Raw genomic sequence first — 21,013 nt, forward strand, 5'->3', positions numbered from 1 at the left:
CAGATCCCATAAGAAGAGCCAAGTCATACGAAGCAATTACAAGGCAAAGCATAAAATAAATAATCCTCTGCGACAAAAGCAAGAGCTAGCTCACACAGTCTGAACCTAATCCTTTGGTCAGGAAAGCAATTGTGAGACTCCTGTAATAATTCTTTGCATACTGGAAAAGTATCAGAGCGTTATCATAGAGAAAAACTCTGAAGCTCATCACAATAGCTGTGTAGCTGTATATTGTTACAAGCTATGTGCTTTTAGAAAGTTTACAAACAAGTATTCAGGCAACTCAAGTATCAGATAAGCAAACAGGAGCTTAGTAGGATGTATCCTTAATTGATGTGTTTATCTAAGAACTGTACTGATATAATTAATAACAGAAGCAGAGACCCACAATAGCTGCTGTCTACATGTAAATAAAGTTTTGTTTTGAGACAAAATCAGAATACATTGCTCGATTCTGCAGCTGTTACACTAAACAAACAGTAATTTTGGGTTTGGGTTCTCCATTCCCTTTGCGTTTTTGCTGGGTTTGGGGAGTTTTGTTTTGCTTTTTCATTTTTTTTTTAAATTAAAGGACTGACTTGTTTTACAGCATACTCATATTTCTCAAAGCAGCACAGCACAGCATCCATTTTGAAACAGCTTTAGGTTGAATTAGAGGACCTTTAAAAGAAACCCCAATACCAGAAAAACACACACTATACCACATCTACGTTTCATTAAGTACAAGAGCAAGGATTTCTGTCTGGTGGGAAATTCTACTTTAAAACAAATCAGAATGAAAATTTTCAAAGCCAGGTTCAACGCCAGTTGGCAGCACAGACTCAGGCAATCACATCTCTTTTTGTGCCTCTCCTTTCTCTGTGAGCAAAACCAACGTGGACACCACTTATTTTGCCCTTCACTAGGGCTGTGAGAACCAGTATAAGAAAAGGAAAGTTCCAGTCCCTGAATATCACTGCTGCATTATTCACAGCTCAGAACTGTTAGCTCCCATCATTTCATTTATCCACCCAAAATTAGAGATGGAGGTTAAGACAACTTAGTTTTTAAACACTGACATTTTCACCCAACCACCTTGTCTTTTTTTAAACGCCATCTAGTAAAGAATTTCAAAGGGCTCTGCTTCTTTAATGAGGCATTAAAATACAGTCATACGACAAAAAAGCAACTCTACTAAGTCTCTTAAACCCCTGGACTTACATTATCAGCTTTTATGTGCCTGTCAACACTCAACAGTAAGAAGCAATGGTTTGCTCTTTGCCTCGAATTTAAAAGCCAGCTAAACTTCCTCCCACTTTCCTGCTGAGAGCTTTAACTCCTTGCAAACTGTCAAAGCTTTGACACTTCAGCAGCAGATAAATCTACGACATGATGCAACGGCCAGGTGTAGTCTCAATCAGCCACTGGCCACTAATTTACTAGTGGCCATTTCATTCAGCTTGAAAAGCAATAAACTAGAAATACTTCCCACCCGCCGCTCCATGTACCCACACTGCTAGTGCATCAGCCCTTTTAAATAGATGCTAGCTCTGTCAAAGAACCAGGTACAGTTAACTTGCAACTTGAAAGAAATGAAACATTTAGAATTGTAGAGATGTCAACATATGGTTTAAATGCAAAGGCATTTCCAACCCAGAAGCTATAGTAAGAGTACAGCATTTTGCAAGAAAAGTAAGTGCAAAGTATTAAATACTGGAACTTCTTTACTCAGAACACTTCTCTAAATATCCACAGCCTGGATGTGGTATTCAGTGTAAAAGCTCACTGACACAAAGCCCATTATTAATTTGTTTTACAAAGGTGCCAAGCTAAGTGCACCTGTGGATGAATAAGATTTGGATGATTTCCTTAGTAGAAAATGTGAAGTTCACAGCTGGGAAGCCCTATATTCCATTCGGTATAAGCTAAAATATTTATACCATTATCTCAGTATACAGAAAAACAATGACTGCACAGATAAGCCATGCTGTTTCTTTACAACAATAAAATGAGATACACACTTATAATGGGATCCCTGAGATACTACACTTAACAGCAATATAGTGAAAAACGATCCTTTCCCTTTTCTTCTGTTCCTTTCACACTGTAATTCCACAGTATACAAAACCCCTATTTAAGTCTCCTAACCTTGATAAGGACTTGATCCCACTCTCATTCAAGTCAATGGAAAAAGATCTCATAATTAACCTCAAAGACACATGACTGAGGCACTGAGTGACAAAGTTACAGGACAGTATTGTAATAATTTATTTGTGAAAATATTAGGGTTTTTTTCCATAATAGGGGGGGAAAAAAGCTTTTTTTCTTACGACACAAAATAGAAACTAGCTTTGTGTAAAGGTCAACCATTTCTGCTGAGAATACACAACACTGAGACAGCCCTCACATCCTTGCCACTCCAGGCATTTGCTGGGGTGGTAGCCACAAGGTACTATACACAAGTTACAAATGCATTTATGCTTTCAAAGGGGGAGAGGAAGGAATTAGAAAAAACTATCTGAGGTTCTGCCAATGTTGGCTTGTCTCCTCTTTCAAATACCTTAAATACAGCCCAGCACAGGAGTTTCTCGCATCACTAGAAGGACTTCAACGGACTTCAAATGCCAAACAAATCTCTTGACTCACTGTGTCAAACCCCAAGGGAAGCATTTGCCAGCAGGAAAAATATGAACAAGAATGCCAAGAGTTAAAAAGTTAAGTCGGACTGATTCAGCATTCAGATCAAACAACTACAGTTTTTCCTAGATTATGAACGAGCGCTCCAAGCAACCGGGGGCTCTGACGCAGACAAGAACCTGCACATCACAGGCATTCCAGGAACCCTGGTTTGTCTGCACTGGAACAAAACCTCTGCAAAATATGCGCACCCTCCCGATTTAAAAGCATGCCATCTCTCGTTGCCTCTCTGTCCACACACATGCACAAGACTGTTAGGCACAAAATACTTCCTTCATCAAGGTTATGATCAGCATAACTTTTTCCTGAAATTCTTTCAAATCTTTTAGCATCTGTAGTAATTTTTAAAAGCTGTTCTAACAAGTAATATTGCACACAAAAAGCACATCTTTCACAACCTCAACAGACAACCAAAATAATAAAAAACCAAAATAGACACAAGAAGAGACAGCAAGTCTTCTCACCAGCTGCAACTTCAAATACAGATTTTTGGAGATGGTAGAAGGAATACAATGATGCTTCAAGCAATGGTAACAGGATCTTTTCAGTTCAAACGGAAAGGGAAGGGCTTTTTTAACTGAGCATAAAACACGTGGGGAATACTAGCAAAAGACAAAGGACATGTGAACCATACATTTTGGAAAGACAGAAGTCAACGTCATCCAACTTTCCTTTTACTTAAAACTGTTTAACAACCAGTTAATAAAACTTGAGACATATGGATAACCATGTCCAAATGTAGCAGATTAGAAATAGAAATTTTATCCCGCATAAGTACTTAGGACAAAAAAATCCCCCATACTTTTTGAAGTCCAAACTCAATGTCTGAAGTTATTCAAAACTGCTAATTTCTGAATCCTTCTTCCAGACATAACGGCCCTTATCATTAGGCAGGTGGCAGATCGTCCTGCAGATATTAAAAGCTGTCTCTCTGGTATTTAGAAATAAATAGTCCCCATAATCAAGTTTTAAACTGGCCTGAGCATTTCTCATGTTGTCAGTGCAAACACCACACCTCCAATGCACCGGGGGGGGGGGGCGGGACACAACAGGTAATAATGGATTTATTACTCTAAAATCTCACAGAAGAAAGTTTTAAGACTTAAAAGGAAGCCAGCTTGAAATATAGCCAATTTCAACAAAAATTAATTCAGAGTAATTTCAGACTCAACATTCACCCAAGTCTTCTGACAAATTTCTTGCAGTTTTACAATCATTTCCTATAGTCACCTTCCACTGCTGTTCTGAAGACCTGCACAAGCATTTTGGGGAAGAGAAAAAGAGATGTGACCAGTTCTCCAGAGAAAACCATGAAGATGACCATGACCTTGACTTCATATCGTACACATGTAAGTGATTAAAAAAAATTCAGCCAGAAAGTTGCTTGGCACTAGTGTAGTTCCACTACCAATCACTGTTTCCTACAGTAACAGAAGGTGAAATAGAGTTTGGCATAAGTAGGTATTTTTAAACTCAGAGTGTACATTTAAGAACAATCTTACCAAAAGTAACTTCTCCTTTGCCAGTCTTGTCAAACAGCTGAAAGGCTACTATGAACAATGCATCTGGAGCACACAGGACTGATTCAAATGCCACAAACTCTTGAAAGGATATCAACCTAAGGGACGAAGGAAAAAGCAAGAGCTATGAAACCACTTGCTTGCACAAAACTGAAATACAATATAACATAGATTATACAAAAGAAATAAGATCACAACCAAAGTGTGTACAAAATGTTATCAATAGGGATTAAAATTTATCCTAAAAGGTCCTATCACCAATGCTGTGAGGAGGCCTTTATATTGCTAGATGGAAATGACTTTGTTAACAAGGAACTATTCCTCTCAGCAAGTCACAACAGAACATAAAATAAGCAAAGCACTCAGTGTGGCTACTCACCTCAGCTTTAATGTCTAACTGAACTGCCCCCTGGGGGAGCCTACCTCCCTCCGCTGGCAAGACAGAGAGCCAATAAAGATATGAGTAACTTCCCTCAAGAATCGGTACTTAAGGCTTTTGGAAAGCAAATCCATTCAAGACCTACATGCTGCCAGTCACTTCAGAAGGAACCGATCAGAATGTGTAATCTGTTTGCTAGCAACTTATTAGTCATCCATCACAGCCCTCCAGTCCTGCGTGTTGAGTCACAAATTTCAAGCAGTAGTCTGCACATTCTTCCTCAGCCCAAGAGCAGTTTATTCAAATTCATCATTACAGCTAGGTTCCCAATACTCAAGTGCAGTAGCAGAGCACAGATAAAAGCAAAGGTGCCCTTCCCTAAGTTAGCTAATAAGCAGAAATACATAATTAGACAACTTGGCATTGTTTCCAGCAGTAGATTTGATACAGCAAAGACCTTGAGTAGTTCTAATTTCTCTGGATCACACCCAAAAGTTCAAATGGAGATCAAACTTCTATTCTTAAAGAGGCAAAGGCCAACCACTCTTCTGTTTTGCTACTTCTTTAATGTCTAGGTTGCACAGTTTAAAATCATCTTCAAATGTGTGGCTGCAGGGCCTGCTGGCAATCTGGGAGGTTTAAGATTGCCTTCTCTCAAGACTGCTTTATGTCAGTGTAGCAAGCACATAGCTTTAATGGGTTCACATGGCAATAGCTGAAAACAAAGATTTATTTTTGAGAAGCACAAAATTCAGCATAACAAATGTCAAGAAACACACACAAAAACAAATTTTTTTTTTTTTTAATTAGAAACTAACTGTACCCTTAGGACTTAGACTCAAAATGACACTGCAGCCAGTTCAATTAAAACTTCCACTCAGTATGCAATAACAGTGAAGAACAAAGTGTTTCAATAGGTTGGAAAAGACATTCATTCCATCAAGTTAAGATGACCCATGACTATACAGCAATTTCCAGTCACCCTGTCTTAAGGGAATTAATTTCAAGCCACACAGAAGTGTGCTTGCTGAACATCAGAAGCCAAACACCCACAGGGTAACAGAAGCGGATTTCCGTGAAGAACACGAGAAGATGAACAAAAGAGGACATTAAAAAAAACCACGGTACAGAGAAGGCCAAAAAGCTGTTCTACTTTACCTCCCTCAATATATATGCACTAAATAAAAGTAAAAGAAAGCATATGTAGAGTCAGAAATAGTCTAACAAATAATTAGCTCTGGGAACTTGCCACCATAGGTTATACAGTGTGAGAAACAAATAAGAAGAAACCTCCTCAGGTATTCTTAATATTAAACTCACAATTGATGATGCCAGTAAACATATAAGCATGCCTTAAGCTTTACTGGCAAAGAAGCCAATGACTTGCTACATATGCACATGTTAGCACATGGGTAAGCCATCAAGTCATTTATTCAAAGTTCCTTAGGAGCGCTCAGTACTCGCCACTTTTAAGACACAGAATACACAGATACTCAGTCTTTATAGGAAAGAAAACTTCCATCTCTCCTAAGGCAAAAGAAATTTTTAAAAATGCAACATTTCCTTCAATTTTAAACTAATACATCACAACCTACTTAGTTTTGCATTTATGCATATTTATTGTTATTATGTGACTTACAGGTTATAAAAGCTCATTGTTACCCATTATTATTGATTACATACCTGACAACTTCCACAACAGCAAACAGATACAAAGCACTGAGTTCTTCTGCCCCAAAGATTATAAAGCCCACACACAGAAAGAACAAAACAGTGAGCAGGCAACAAGACTCCAGAATAGGTTTAGAATTAAAAATGTAAAGTATCTGCCAACATCATTTTGATAAAGCTGCTTTTTGTGTGAAACAACAGCAGCATATGTCCTTACCAACAGATCCCAACACAGTATGACAGCACAAAAAAAGAAATACAGCACCTATCCCAGCAGAATCTTAGCACCACGCTAAGAACATATTTTGTGTTATTAGGACTGGATTTGATGAAACTCCACCTATTAACCTTGCTACAAGATTTTATACTGGTAGAAGCATTCTTTGTCAGTACTTGCAAGTAATAAACCCCCTAATAAGTCAGAGATAGGTGCTTAAAATAACCCCATATCCATTTTTAAAAACAATTATTCATAGTACTAGGAAGATTAAAAATGTACAAATTGTGCTGTTCTAGCCAGACTGTTAAAGAAGAGACATTAATATCTGCTGTGCCAGCTGAATTCAAATTAACCCAATTTTTACATGTTAATTAAACCAGCTATTTTCTTCTTATTGTATTTTTGCTCCCTAAGTAGACTAGCCTGGTAGTGATTCCCAACAGATCTATTCTAACAACAATGACGTATTCATTTACTTCTATTATGACCATACAATACAGTAACTGAGCAGTAATTTTTCACAGTCAATTACACGTGTGATTCTTAATGCTTAAAGATGCTGAAATAATGTGTACTACATAGCCATATGCTCCCTTCTCTATACCGCACACGGGTAGTTGCCTGGGTAACACATTTTCTCTCTGGTTTAGCATCACCCTTTTGGGTTCAGCATAACCCTTCACTGAATATCATTAGGTGTCATTAAACAGCACATATTAACATGGACTTCAATATACTACTTAGGAGTTATTTTATCTACCTAAACAAGTGCTCATTTATGTTACAAAAGCAGAGAAAAGCCTAGTGATTTTAACGGCGCAAAGAGAGGAAGCTGAAATGTTTACAAAATCTTATTTCAGTCTTGAAGATACCCTACTCAACTGGTCAAAGTCTTCCCTCGCCTTCACATCCTCATTATCAGTGCCAATATTGCATAATTTTTTCGGAAAGGCTGAAATCTTGATATTTTAAAAAAATACACACACAAGAGCTACCGTCCAAACACAACAACTGGGTATGGTGCAGCAAAATTTACTACTCTCTCCTTTATTCCATGCTTCTACTTCACACCCATGGTATCTGTGCACCACACAGACATGATGCATTCCCACCAGAGAAAGTCCGCATGTACCCATGCAAAAAAAAAAAAAAAAGGCATTACCCACTGTAATAATACATAGAAATGCAATGATGAAGAGGTTTCTTCAGAAATCAATGCATGTGTTTTTACTGTATCAGCAATTTAAACATGATAACATAATGGGACACAAATTGAAGCTACATCTATTATTTTACGCTGCACCTAGGTAAACTAAGTATAGTGTAAATTGGTGCATTAGAAGATAAATTTATATCCAATAATAATGGAAAATGCTTGCATTTCCAAGTGTTATTTTTGAATAGTTTGTCCTTTCTAAAAATAAAGCATACAGTATTTCTCAGTAAAGTGTTAGTTACTACAGTCCAAACAGAGATGTGCAGTAAATACTTATTTTGTCAGGCAGATGCTTAAAGTACAACAAATGACTGAAAAACAGTATGTTACAGTAGGCAAGATGAAAAATGCCTGGCCTGTTGCTGATAGGCCTTGAGAAAGCCACTGTATTTTGGGGGAGTTTCTAATCCAGCTGAAGTATTTTTTTTAATCTAAAATTAGAAATGAGAAGCTTAAGGCCAGGAACCAGTGAAGGCTCTTAAGCCTGCTCATACAAACTACAGCCACACAATACAACTCTTTTAAAAAATCTGTGCTATTATTGATCGACTACTTTGAAAGGCTTTTCTGGCCATCGGCAAGAAAAGCATTTACTTTCCTTAAGGAAAACCTTAAAAAGATGCTTCCATAAGAGGACAGAAGGAAAGCCTACCTCCAAATAACCCTGTGCCCTGATTTAAGATGGAGGCAAAACTTGCTTCCATGGCAACAGATATTCATTGAACGACAGTCTGCCTTGAGAGGTCTCATACCTTTGTCACACCAACAGCAGCTCCTATAGATACTCTCAAATCCTTAACCTCTGGCAATGCAGGAATTGTGCTAGAGCTACATGAGAGATCTTGTCCACAGCAACCACAATGAGATTGTACATAAGAGCTACTGTTCTTTACACTTCACACTCAGGACTTCTTCAGCTGTGGGGTAAGCAACTCTTGCCCATTTATTTGCTCTGCTCATGAGTCAGAAGCTCTTGTGCTGTCTGCCTTTCATCTGTCACCTACCCATTTTTGTATTTCTCCCTGATTACACTTGGTACCTATACCTAACTTCTCACCAAAATCAGAAGGAATTAAAAAGCATTTTAAAAAGTGCTAGGAACAACCCCGGTGATTCTGGGCTCAGACCCTTTTAGTAAAGAGTGGTCATGCTCACCAGTCATGAAGAACAGATGCTTCTTCAAAGTAAAACAGGGATCCAAGACAGTGGATAAATGCTTCTAGAAATAGCCTAGCAGTATTTTCAGAACCACACTACTTTAAGCCACTAACAGTATAACAAAATTAACTTGTCATTGCTCTTGCAAGCTACCTTCTATTTTATACTAGAAATAAAGCTAAATTATGGAACAGGCTCTCAAGACCTTAAACACGTGTTAAGTCTCTAAACACTGAGCAGCCTATTAAAAATGAACACTAACAAAAGCAGTTTTGTACTTCACTTTAAAACTAGGAGCTCTGGACTGCCAAGTTGGAAAGAATTCAATAGGAGAAGACCAGCAGGTTCTATTGCCATCCCTAGGAGATTTCATTCCAGGAACCAAAAAGCAATTGACCCTTGCTTCAGATGACCACTCTGCGAATTACTTTATACACCACTAGAAGAAGGTACAAATGCCTGGCCACATGGCAAAAAATGCTACAATGCCAGGTTAGAGGGAGAAGGATGCCAATCACTTCCTGAACTTTCTCCATTCTTCCACATATTCATATAGCAGCTAAACAAGAAGACAGCCTGAATACCAGAAGAGACTCTCCAAAGACACGTTAGGAACATGCAGTCCCCTGTCACTGCAGAGTCTGGACTGCAAAGCCAGTCCTTGCCCACATCAGAAAGCAGCAATTAGAAGCCTCAGTTCTACACCACAAAACTCCTACAAGATCACGGCAGGTTATGAAATCCCACCTTGTCAACAAGTTCACATCAGCTACAGTTTTACATTTTGCTCTTCCTGACACCAGCTTATTCTTGTGAGGGAGATCCAAATCACAAGATGTGGATTATACTCTCAATCTTCTTATTACAAAATGGATTTGAAGCTGTGCAATTTGGAAAATGCCATTTTTGCAGGCATCAGGCCAAGGGAAGAAATCGGAGAAATGTTTAACATTTTCAGTCAAATGCTATCTGAAGCCACCACTTTCTTGCTGCCATCATGCCAATGTTACCAATATAACCTTTTACAGAATTCTTTTACAAGGGGTAACAATCATCACATTAACTCATCCGCAAGGTTTAATGTGCCCAGCTGCCAGATACATGAGGCTGGCTGAGCAGAAAAGAGAGCACAGAACCTATTACAAAAGTTCTCAGTTATGCATGCATCTGTCCCATAGGAAGCCTTCATTCTCTAGTCATGCTTTATTTATCTCACATTTTATTCTCTGCAACCACTGATATGAGTCATGCTTGAAGTTTTCTGGTTTCTAAAAATGCCACAACTACAGACTTTAAGTCCACAGCTAATTATTCTAAAGTTTCTCTAAAGATACTTTAAAGGCAGGGTTCAAAAAATGCATTCATATGGGTGAAGAGACAGCTTGCCTGGGCAAGTACCAAAAGCAAAAGCTAGGATTTCATTAAAGAATGGGGGAGGAAGATGGAGGGGTAGCTAATCTTGCCTATTGGCAAAGTCAGCCTTTCAAATGCAAACCATGTGCAACCAACTTTGCTGCTGTCTTCCCAAGATTGCAAAGTGGCTCCCTAAATACCTTAGTTGCTCCTCCTCCCTCTTAAGCGAAAAAACAGTGGCAAAAACCTTTAACAGTGCTACAGCAAAACAAAGCAGGGGCACTTTTTCTATGATCTCTTCCTACACCATCTAAACTTATTTTGGATTGCTATTTAAATGTGTTTGTGACAGATAGATAAAGTAAACAGAGACAGAAAGCCTCGGGGAAGGAAAGAAAAGCAAGAGTTAGGGGGGCTAGCCAACAAACACGAAAGGTTCAAGGAATTAAAAATAGGTAGTAGACAGAAAATGGTTTGCTCAGTCAAGTGGTACATACAGCCCAAAACATTGTTTCTCCTCTTTCCACGTAAAAGATACTGTATTGCTTTATGTATCTGCAGGCCAAAAAAAGTAACAAGAGAAAACAAAACATAACAAAACCCCACCACTCTTCAGGGATCAGACTGTTTTGGAAGAATGGCTTTGTGTTTTTTAAATGAACAACAGAAAAAGAAAAAAAATAACACAGAAAAACACACTTACCCATCTTTTGTCTGATCCACCACACCTGCAAGGAGCTGTACCGTGCTTGTATTAGGCAAACCATCTCCAATTATCTTCAGGTACCGTGTGACAAAGTCATTAGGAGACATGAAGAATTCGCCATTCTTCTCCACACTTGCATACTGTTAAATGAATGCAATATTTAGTGCATCAAATACATCTTTCTCCAGGCATTTATTACCACCACTCATTGTTTCCAATCAGGAGCAGGCTTACGTTACAGCAGGTAACAGTTCTGCACTGAAGAACCTATAGCCTACACCCAAACAGAAAAGAGTAAGAGGAGAGTACTCAAGCAGTCAAAGGCTTGGCTTCTCAGCCAGAAGAGCAGTAGCTACATGATTTTATGATTTTTTGTTTATCATGTCAACAATTTCTCCATGGTAGTCTAGAAATGCTCCAGTACTGGATGCCTTTTTGAAGTAAAACAAGAAGCACACATGCATTTGCAAACTTGCATGTGGCATGTGAGGCCCACTGAAACTCTGACAGCAACGGGATACTCCAGCATATCTTATTTATCTGAAATGACTCTTCTGTGTAGCCATTCTACTTCGGGATGAGGAGGGAGGTTTACACCTGCGAAATAACATTGCAGTGCCAGTGGAGTAAATGATCCCACTAGAGTGTCCACCTGGGGGTGCTGTTTTGGAGGAACTCCACAGCATCACCATCAGCCACAGCTGGTCAGTAAGTAAAGCAGAACCTACAGATACTCCTCCTTGGTTGAACTGCTGAAAGAAGGCCAGAGAATAGCATTTGCAGAAAAACATAACAGAAAACAAGAACTTTGACAGTTCAGCACACTGCAGAAACAAGAAAAGAAGTCTGACACCTTACCAAACACCACTGGCACACATTACTTCTGCTTCATACCATAGTTACCAGCATACTACTCCAGAAAACAGCTATCGAAGGGACCCAAGCGTATTTGCTCTCAAGAGAAGCCTCCAGTAACATGTTACATATCAAGGAAGAACACTGAAATATCTTGAAAATAGTACATAAATAAATAAAATTTTCTTTGTTACCACCCTTACCCTGATTCCTCAGTCATTCCTCAAAGTTTAAAGCCCTCATTTTCTGTAGAAGGATAAATTTGAAATCAACCCTAAAAATGTTTTTTAAGGAAAGCAAAAGGTTAAGTACAATAATTAAGAGCAAAAGAAATCCCAGGCAACATTTGCAGAACCACGTGTTTGCTTTAAGAAAAACCAGTTTGTCTTGGGATAACAAATGTGCACTGAGAACAGGAAAGCAACTGTTAATTTCTTTTTTTTAAGGCAAGGTAGGATGATAAACCATTGTTGCAGCTCCCCACAGAGCATTATCCACACTAAAGTAATAAATAAATTAGATGTCTATTGCTATTTCGTAGCGTACTTCAAAGACATGTTTTGTTTTACATTGCTATGGCTCTGCTAAGGGAAGGAAACTGCCAGTTTTCATTTCATAGAGCCACACTGGTGCCTGCAGAGTACCGTTATACCTGCTGTAGGCATATAACTCTCAGAGGGATGCCAAAGTGTAACAGTAAGTAGATTATTTTCTTCTAGTGCTATATAAATACAGTCTTCAGGTACAGCAATATCTTCAAGAAAAAAGGCTTCAGAGAAGCAAGCCCAAACAAAACATAACTTGCTTTGGCATCTATATATTGGTTAGCATTTAAGGATTCCTGTTTCAATAGACACTGTTTGTAACACAAGCTTTCTAGTTGATACACTGCAAGGAATTCTGAATTGTATACTTTTATAAGAACTAGCAGATCAATTGATTTCAATGTAATCATTTGCAGGGAGACAGAATCTTTCAGAATCCCAGCCTCAGAAACTTTTAACACAGCTGCTATTGAGAAACAAATCAAATAAGTCAGACAGCCTATGCTTCTATATTTCATTTTTTTCATCCAGGCTAACCCCCTGCTAGGGCACTCAATAACAGAAAACAGCACAAGGTTTCAGTGTCCCCCTGTTTCTTGTCATTGTGATTTACTCAAGTGTATTTGAAATCCAATCACGTACTCTATACTACATATAGAAAATGACCTTGGAAAATGTCAGCTTGATCACTTTGACTAAAATCTAATCTCTTAGGGGTTATGGTAGAAGACTTAGAAAAAGTAGAGTTACTCTTGGAAATTATCATAACAAAAAGAGAAAAACATCAATTCTATTGGCTTTGGAGGAGAGACATTAAAAAAATGGTTCTTTACAATTGTATTTTTCCCCACTTTGGCAATTATACCCACGGAGAATTTGATATTATACAATAGTACTTAATGGCTTTTTGGTAACTTATTTACATACATTTTACATAGTCAAGTATTAACCAGTTCAACCCCATTTTAAATAAGATTTGCAAACATTTTATTGGGGGGTTGATGTATTAAATATGCTAAAAGTTGACTGTAATCAACTGTATTTAAACTGATAGCTTCATATTTATTTCTACATTCCTACCTGGCAATCTATTTTTTAATTCTTAACTGAAGTTGAAGGAATGTCCGTCAAGTTATTTTATAAGTGAAGATCCCACAATCTGCAGAAGCAACTGTACTGGCCTCACCACTTATAATTGTCTGAAGCAGCTTAATTAACAATCTGGCCATCGCTTAACTGCAGAGCACAAAACAACATACCACATTCACTCATCCTTTTTCCTTCTCAGTAGTAAGTGGCATGACAATTTCTGTATTACACTGAACAAAATGTTTAGCTTATATTTCATTACTCCACTTCACTGAGACCCCTTCTTTTCAGTGGAAGGGGAAGCAGAAAAGGAAGAAAAAGGAGCTGGAGGCGATGTTTAGTGTGCTCAACCATGACCCATTCAATCCACCAAAACTGAAAGCTGAGGGAGCTACCATCTTCAGAAGCACAAGAGAGGTGAATACCCACAGGCAGATAGGAAACAATTTTCACACTGTTCTCAGCAAACCAACCAACCAACCCTCCCACCACAACTGAATACCACTTCATATAGTAGAAGGGACCAGGCTTCTCTCTACCGTGTTTATTCCCTTCCTCAACGCTACCATCTTTTCAGGTCAGTGGTCTACTCCCTGTCTGCCTTTTCTGCTGCCTTACTTCTGCTCTTTAAGCATTTACCTCTGAAAATCACATTATCCCATTCTTTTTTAAGTCTTTTTGCTCTCCTGACAGATACAAGTTCCAGGACTTCATAAGTTAAATCCTGGCTTTCTCAACTGAAAATCTGATTTCAGAGCTATAAATACTGACAGTAAATGATAAAACTATAAATACTGGCAATATACATAGTGACACCTACACATATAGTTAATAATAGCTCACAAGGGACAATGGAAAACATGCCAAGAAGTGCACAGAGAGTGGGGCACGATGCTGGAGAGAGGGAAGGTGGAGGGAGGAACTTGGAAAAAGTATGAGCTCTCTTAGGCACTCAACACCGTCATAAAAATAATTCAGATACAACAGCTCCCTGTAGCACTGTGGCACCTACCCCATATATATTCTACAGACCCACCAATTTCTGTACTCTTTTTTCATACCAGACTACCAAACTATACAGACACTGTACTAATAAATCTTAGGAAGGTTAGGAATAGGTATTTAAATTTAGGAAATGGGTCAAAGAAAGTCAATTTCTAGCAAAACACTAAAGCACACTTCTCTCAACTATACAAGCAAGTACATGAGTCATTTCTTTACTGGTATACTTCTGTAGCAGGCCAACACAGAAGGACTTTTAGTTAAATAATAAATATGGCCACCACTTCACAAGGTGATCTTCCCAACACTTCTGCAAATAAGAGAAGCAGAGATAACCCTGAAGGAAGGAAGGATAGGAGAACGAAGTTTACCAAATGGTCTAACAGCAAGGTGTCTACACGAACATTTTACCACGTGTAGGAACAATACTGAAACTCCCACCACATTCTCCGAACAATGTGGGTTTTTTTCTAAGATAGTAATACTACTTCTGAGTCAATACAATAATCACTCAGGAATGTATCTGACTTCTTGGTGAGCATTGTTCAATTCCCATAATGGTATTTAAGTGTAACATGGTAATAATACAGTGAATGATTAATGGTTGGAAAAACTATCAAGAGTTGTATGCTGCAATAAAGGAGCAAAAGATATGAAAAATTTAAGCAGAAAGAGTAAAATATTTACTTTATACATACCTTCAAAAATATTGTTTTCAACTCAGCTGGATCAGCTCTCTTGGTTAGAGCCACCTACAAGTAAATATAATTACATTAATATGCATAATTTATACAAAAGATGTCAAAGTGTCATTTAAAAGGAAGAATTCAAACAATGGAACAAGTGATGAAAATAAATGTTCACCTTAGATAAATTAGGTACTGCTTTAGCTAGCCATGCTTATTTTGCTCACTTCATATTTACACTAAGTTATTCAACATTTTGTTGCAACTTCTTCCCTTACGCAACCCTGCAGTTCTTAAACAAGCACACATTAACAGTCATAAAGACATTCAAGTATCAATCTTTTCAACATACCTCTCTGCTGGGATTCGGCATTATACCATCTTTACCATATAGATTTTTATACTTCCAGCACCTTTCATCTAAGGATTTCAGAGTACCACATGCAGCCCCCAACTGATAGATGGCAAGAATAAAATACTCAGACTTACAAACTTGTCCAAAAAAGCAACTCCCTAAATGACTGAATTCCAACATAATTATTTGGTTTATTGGTACTTCAACTCCCTAATTCCAACATTTTAAACTATTTAAACCCACAGTGTAGACCTTTTTGATGAGGTAAATTCAGAAAGTACAGTATCTAGATTTTTCTGCAGATCAGACAACTAGCCAGTTCCAACTAAAATCTAAGTTAAATTTACCACCACAAACCCAAAGTAATTAGAATTTTTTTCTTTCCCAAAACACTAAATTAAAAAATATTCTATATCCACTATGGAGAAAGCCCATCAGTACTTTCCTTGTTGACATACCATGCCATCCATTTGCTGCTTTTGGCAGTAAGTGGATTCATCCCCTCAGTCTGTGCCTGTTATAGAGTTTCCCTTTGCTTCTTCAGGATACTTTGATAAAATCTTGCTTGCCAACATAATAACCATCATTTGATAAGTCAATTCAGCACATCAATCTATTTCTAATAAAAATAAATTACTTTGTAAGCAAACCTGGATTTTCACGAAACTTGTGAAAACACTTCTGTAACGGGGAATAAAGAGCCAAAGGGTAAGATGTAAAATCTTACCCTCACCTAAGAATTAAACATCAGAAACATTATCAATAAAACATTACTATCTACTTTTTTGACGCTCCAGGGCAATGGTAGACTGTAAGGGCGAATGTGACTGCAAGTGCATTTCTAGTAGCACACTAGACTACTGCAGAAAATGGTAGGAGTCTCTGTAAGTCTGTACAACAGCATTATATCATCACATGTACATTTAATGAAGAATCTTTAGTAAGATTTTCCTCACCCTAAATGGGTCATTTAAAAACTTAAAAAAAGAAAAAAAAAATACAAGAAACACCCCTTCCCCCCAAAAAAAACCCCAGAGTATTTTAAGAAAAGTGTATGAATAATGTTTCTCATAAAATTTTAGGGTTTTTTTTAAAAGGGAAAAACCACACCTGAAGTTATGCTAGGACTCAACTGACAGAGTCCACAGCTGGAGTCCCAATTCTGTGTTTGCACAGAAATCCGTTTGGAGGCAGTTGCAAAAAATCAAAGTGTAATTGTGCAGCTGGGAATCTAAAAATGTGTATTTTCTAAAGTACAAGCTGTCCTAAATGTAATCACTGTGTAGTAAGCAGAGATTTAATTTAACCCCATTTGTAAAAATCTGGTACTCTAGAGCAATTGGGAACTTTGTGGAAAAAACCCCCAACATTTCTATACTGCTGCAATCCAGAATCTTGCCACTATACAGACAAACAAAAGACACTTCACACACCTATAGCCATTAAAAATAATCTGCCTTAAAGTTTCAATTTTATACTGTCCCAGAAATCTAAGCCTAAAGAAACCAGGGACGAAAAGAACAAAGGAAAAGGGTACATGCTGATAGCTGAACTTACACTCTTTTTCCTTTGGTTTCACTGACACGAACAATCTTGAGAAACTTGGGAGACATAATGTGCTCACAGCCCAGCTGCCACTTTTCAGCCCCTTTTTGATTATGGGGGGATTTGGGTGATTTTTTTTACAGCAAGTTTCTTTCAAACCATATACTAAAAGACAGGCTGAAGCTGCTCAAGTCAATGAATGCATAGAGACACTGCAGACCAGAGGCCAAGCAGTGGCTGTGGACCATGGCTTCCCTCCATTTCCCACAGTCTACTTCCACATTCTTCCAATTCCCAGGAAACAGGAGAGGAAAGGGATGGTTAGCACGGCATTAATTGGTTTGTCCATGTATCATCCACCAATCTCCATCTCGAAAGATCTGTTTGATCCCAATTAAGGAAAAGAGCCTCTATTATGTTATGTTACAGCTTCAGGAGGACCGATGCTAATGCAGCCATACCAGTGCTAAGAGAAGAAGTATTTAATTCAGCTTTCATTCATCTCCTGCTGTGGGCACAGCTGAAGCTGCACACACAGACACAAGAACTGATCCCGATGACAGGCGTTACTAGCGATTCCCCTTCTCAAAAAGGTCAAAATATCACTTTCAATACCATTCTGAAAATTGTTCCCAGTTATGTTATCAGTTGAAGCTAGGCTAAGTAACCTGATGCCAACAAGACTGCAAAGCCAACGGGGTAGCATGCCTGATGAAAAATAACCCACAGACACAAGCTGCTTTTCCTTCAGTCAACTCAGGCGATATTTACTGACTTTCATACAACTGGGCTTAGGTGATGTGTTTTGTTGCTGGAAAGACTTCTCCATTTTACTTTATCTTCTCTCCATAAAGGCAAACCAGCCTGAGATAAAACCAGCGATGAGCTGGTAGGCATGATAGCTCTCTAGTTGCATGAGGAGGCATTTGATAAAGCAGATCTGAGGGAAATAATGTCTGTTACTGCTCTTTACAAAGAAATGCTTTGTAACAGACACTAACACTTAAAAAAACCCAGTAACTTTTACTAAGTAAGGTTCAGTGAAGAAATCTCTCCAACAAACAACATTTATTTTCAAAAAAACAGCAGACAACAGAGAGTACAGAAACTAAAGTGCAGGATTATAACGAAGTCAAGACATGCTACAGAAAAGACTGGGATAACATACAGAAAATGTCAGCAGGGATTTTCATTCCTAAAGTGGGTACTTGAAAGTTTTAGCCCACAGACTATGTGTATATGTACATTATAATGTATATGAAGAACCAGCCAGCACAGGCCATGTAAGAATTGAATTTTAAACTGCCAAATCCCTCCCATTAGCAATAACATTTAGCAAAGGGAGACAGAGGCTGAACAGGGAAAGGGAAAGCTCTGTGAGGGACAGTAACACATGGGTTGATTTGCACGCTGGAGCTGTTCAAGTCCTTAGACTCCCTCGCACCTTGATCTAAATTTCAGCCCATTTTCTCCAGCGGAGCTCTTTTCTCCATGTTGACTTTTGCCCAGTTTACACTGACATGCATTTTTAGTCTCACTTTCACTCTCAACAACAAATGCAAACAGACTCTTCCCAGAAAAATATAACTGTGTAACAATGCAAGAAAACAGAATCCACTGGGAATCAAAGAAAATTATATTACATTTCCAATCCACTGTATTAATATATTTGTCATACACAAGGCAGAAGGAACAGGTTGTCAGATGGTATACGGTATCAAAAGATACAAAAAGACTAATAAAGTAGTCAGTATGCTCCACCCAATAAAGAATAACAACACCAGGGATGGGCAAGAGAGAAAAAGGACAGTAGGAAAATCAATTAATGCCAACACAGCATTAACCTAATGGCAAATATAAAATGTCCGACCTTCTCACCTTTATGGCAAAGATCACTCTACTAGCCACCGTTTGGATAGGGTAGAAAGGTGATGGGGATTCAGGAATACTTGAGAATTGCTACAATATTCCAGAAGGTTTACTGAGACAACAGCAAGTCCTAACCAAAGATTGAGAGATAAACATTTCTCACATTGTTTCTTCCCCACAGTTTAAGCTGAACAGAGCTCAAGTGCAAAGGAGAGAGTTGATGGAGGTAAAGATGTCCCCCTCTACCTCATTATCTTTAAAAACTCCTGAAATTGAGCAGGTAAAAAGCTGGAGAGCAGCCCCTCTCCAAGCAGAGAACCGGAGCTGTGGTGGAGCTGCCTTGCTTCTGGGCACTGGTGAGTTCAGTCTGCTTAATTCTAGAGACCACCTACAGGCACATACAGAGAGAAGATGTTTGATGAAAGGCCTAACAAGGGATCACAAACTCCAGTAGCTTCATGTTGAAATTAAGATTATTTTTTAAAAGTTCTTCCATTCTTGAATACAACTAAAGAATGCATGTATTTGGCACCACTAAAAGACCTCAAATCAAGATTGAAACCTCCTGTCTTCTAAAGGTATTCTTTAGTTTCATCACAAGTTATTCAGTTCACCTGTAAGTCTCAAACACATGTGGCCGGGTTTATGTAAGAGGTCAGATTAGATCATTGTTAATATTTTCTTTCTGTCTAAATATATACACTCAAAATGTGCGACTCCAAAGGAGATCAAACCAGGGTTTGACCTTACATTCTTGTTTAAATGAGTGACTGAAATATTGGAAACCAGTTAACGTGCAGTTACTGGCCAAGTTTGAATTCAGACCAGAAATCTATTAATACTGGGTATTACGCTAAAACAACACTCCAGTTTGTATTTTAATACAACTAACTTGCTTACTTAGATGAAAATCGCCCTTCTTCCATATTTACACTAATACTATCACAAACATACATAATCATTCTTCTAACCTAGCAACTCCCCTTGGTCATTTTCCATCATCACACGCAGCATCGTAAGTTACAACAGTGTTCTGCATCAACATCTGCCCAGGGCACTGCCTCCTGTTTCAGCTGCCCCCAAAACCGTTTTTCATTAGCCCAACATGCTTCAGCATATTCTCACCTCAGTAAAAGCACTGCCGTTGCTTCTGCATGATGGATTACAAGTAAAAGAACTTGACTGTGATCTGCAATGGGAAGTGAACTGTGCAGAACTCGGCATCATGGGGAAGTTTACAAGGAAGATGTGGACCAGCTCACCAAGCAGGGAACCAGACAACTGCAAGCAGAGCTGGCACAGAATGCAGTTCAAAAAGACCTTTTCACCAAAATTTCCTAACAGTAAGCTGAGTATTTCTCCTAGGAAAATACAATCAGATGGCATTTGGCATACCTACCCAAAGGCTTAGGGTAAGAAGCACTGTAAGAGAAGCTGATAATCACTAAGCAGGTACATTCAGTCTGATCAGTCTGAGCACAGTCAGCCTTGAGACAAACACATTTATTTTCTAAAAACAGTTCTCATCCTTATAGTCAAACATTACATTTTGCAAAAGTGTAACCTTACACTAAGTAGCAGTTACTGCATTCCTTAATCTAATAACCCTAGCTAACATAAGAAAAAGAAAAGTTATTAACATTGATCAACAAAGTCTCAGATCCTACAGGCTGATCCAGTATGCAGAACTACAGAATAAACACTACTGAAACTAGACAGTTGTGCTGAGTCTACCCCACACAATGGTGAAGCAGAACAAAATTTGCTAGCTAACAGAGTCGGCAAATCTCAAGCAAAACTATCTGCATCCATCTTCACTCTGTCACAATTACAAATCTCCGGGCAATTCCCAGTCCAGCTTCTGCACCATGGTAAGTGGAAGCCTCACTTCCCCCAACTGCATCAAAGCTAACAGACCTACTTTATTGGGCAATTACCTGCTAGCTTTGATCCTGCTTTCAAAGTCCCAAAGCAAATGCAGCTGGCTTGTTCATAAGATGGTTCTCACACAAGGAGATTCCCAATAAACGACAGCATTTTTGCATGCAAACTGATTGGGGACCAACACACAGTTATCAATTACATACACACAGGAAAACACTTGCCCAGTTTGTCCAATGCTTCCAAGTAGGTACAGAAACCAAGGTGGGAGTAGTATGTACCTTAAG

At 38.4% G+C, this 21,013-nt stretch overlaps 1 protein-coding gene across 3 annotated transcripts in view; it reads right to left on the bottom strand.

The window, feature by feature from the left end:
- SLC25A13 (solute carrier family 25 member 13) overlaps positions 1 to 21,013 on the bottom strand; it is a 102,447-nt gene that overhangs the window by 63,878 nt on the left and 17,556 nt on the right. For all 3 annotated transcript variants that reach the window (XM_074836158.1, XM_074836169.1, XM_074836148.1), the window contains 3 exons: positions 15,089 to 15,142; positions 10,897 to 11,039; positions 4,179 to 4,294 (listed from right to left, as the gene is read on the bottom strand). In XM_074836158.1, the coding sequence (XP_074692259.1) occupies positions 4,179 to 4,294; positions 10,897 to 11,039; positions 15,089 to 15,142 (313 nt within the window). The remainder of the gene's footprint in view (positions 1 to 4,178; positions 4,295 to 10,896; positions 11,040 to 15,088; positions 15,143 to 21,013) is intronic.

The sequence above is a fragment of the Strix aluco genome, chromosome 1 (genome assembly GCF_031877795.1).
Source record: "Strix aluco isolate bStrAlu1 chromosome 1, bStrAlu1.hap1, whole genome shotgun sequence".
Classification (NCBI taxonomy): domain Eukaryota; kingdom Metazoa; phylum Chordata; class Aves; order Strigiformes; family Strigidae; genus Strix; species Strix aluco.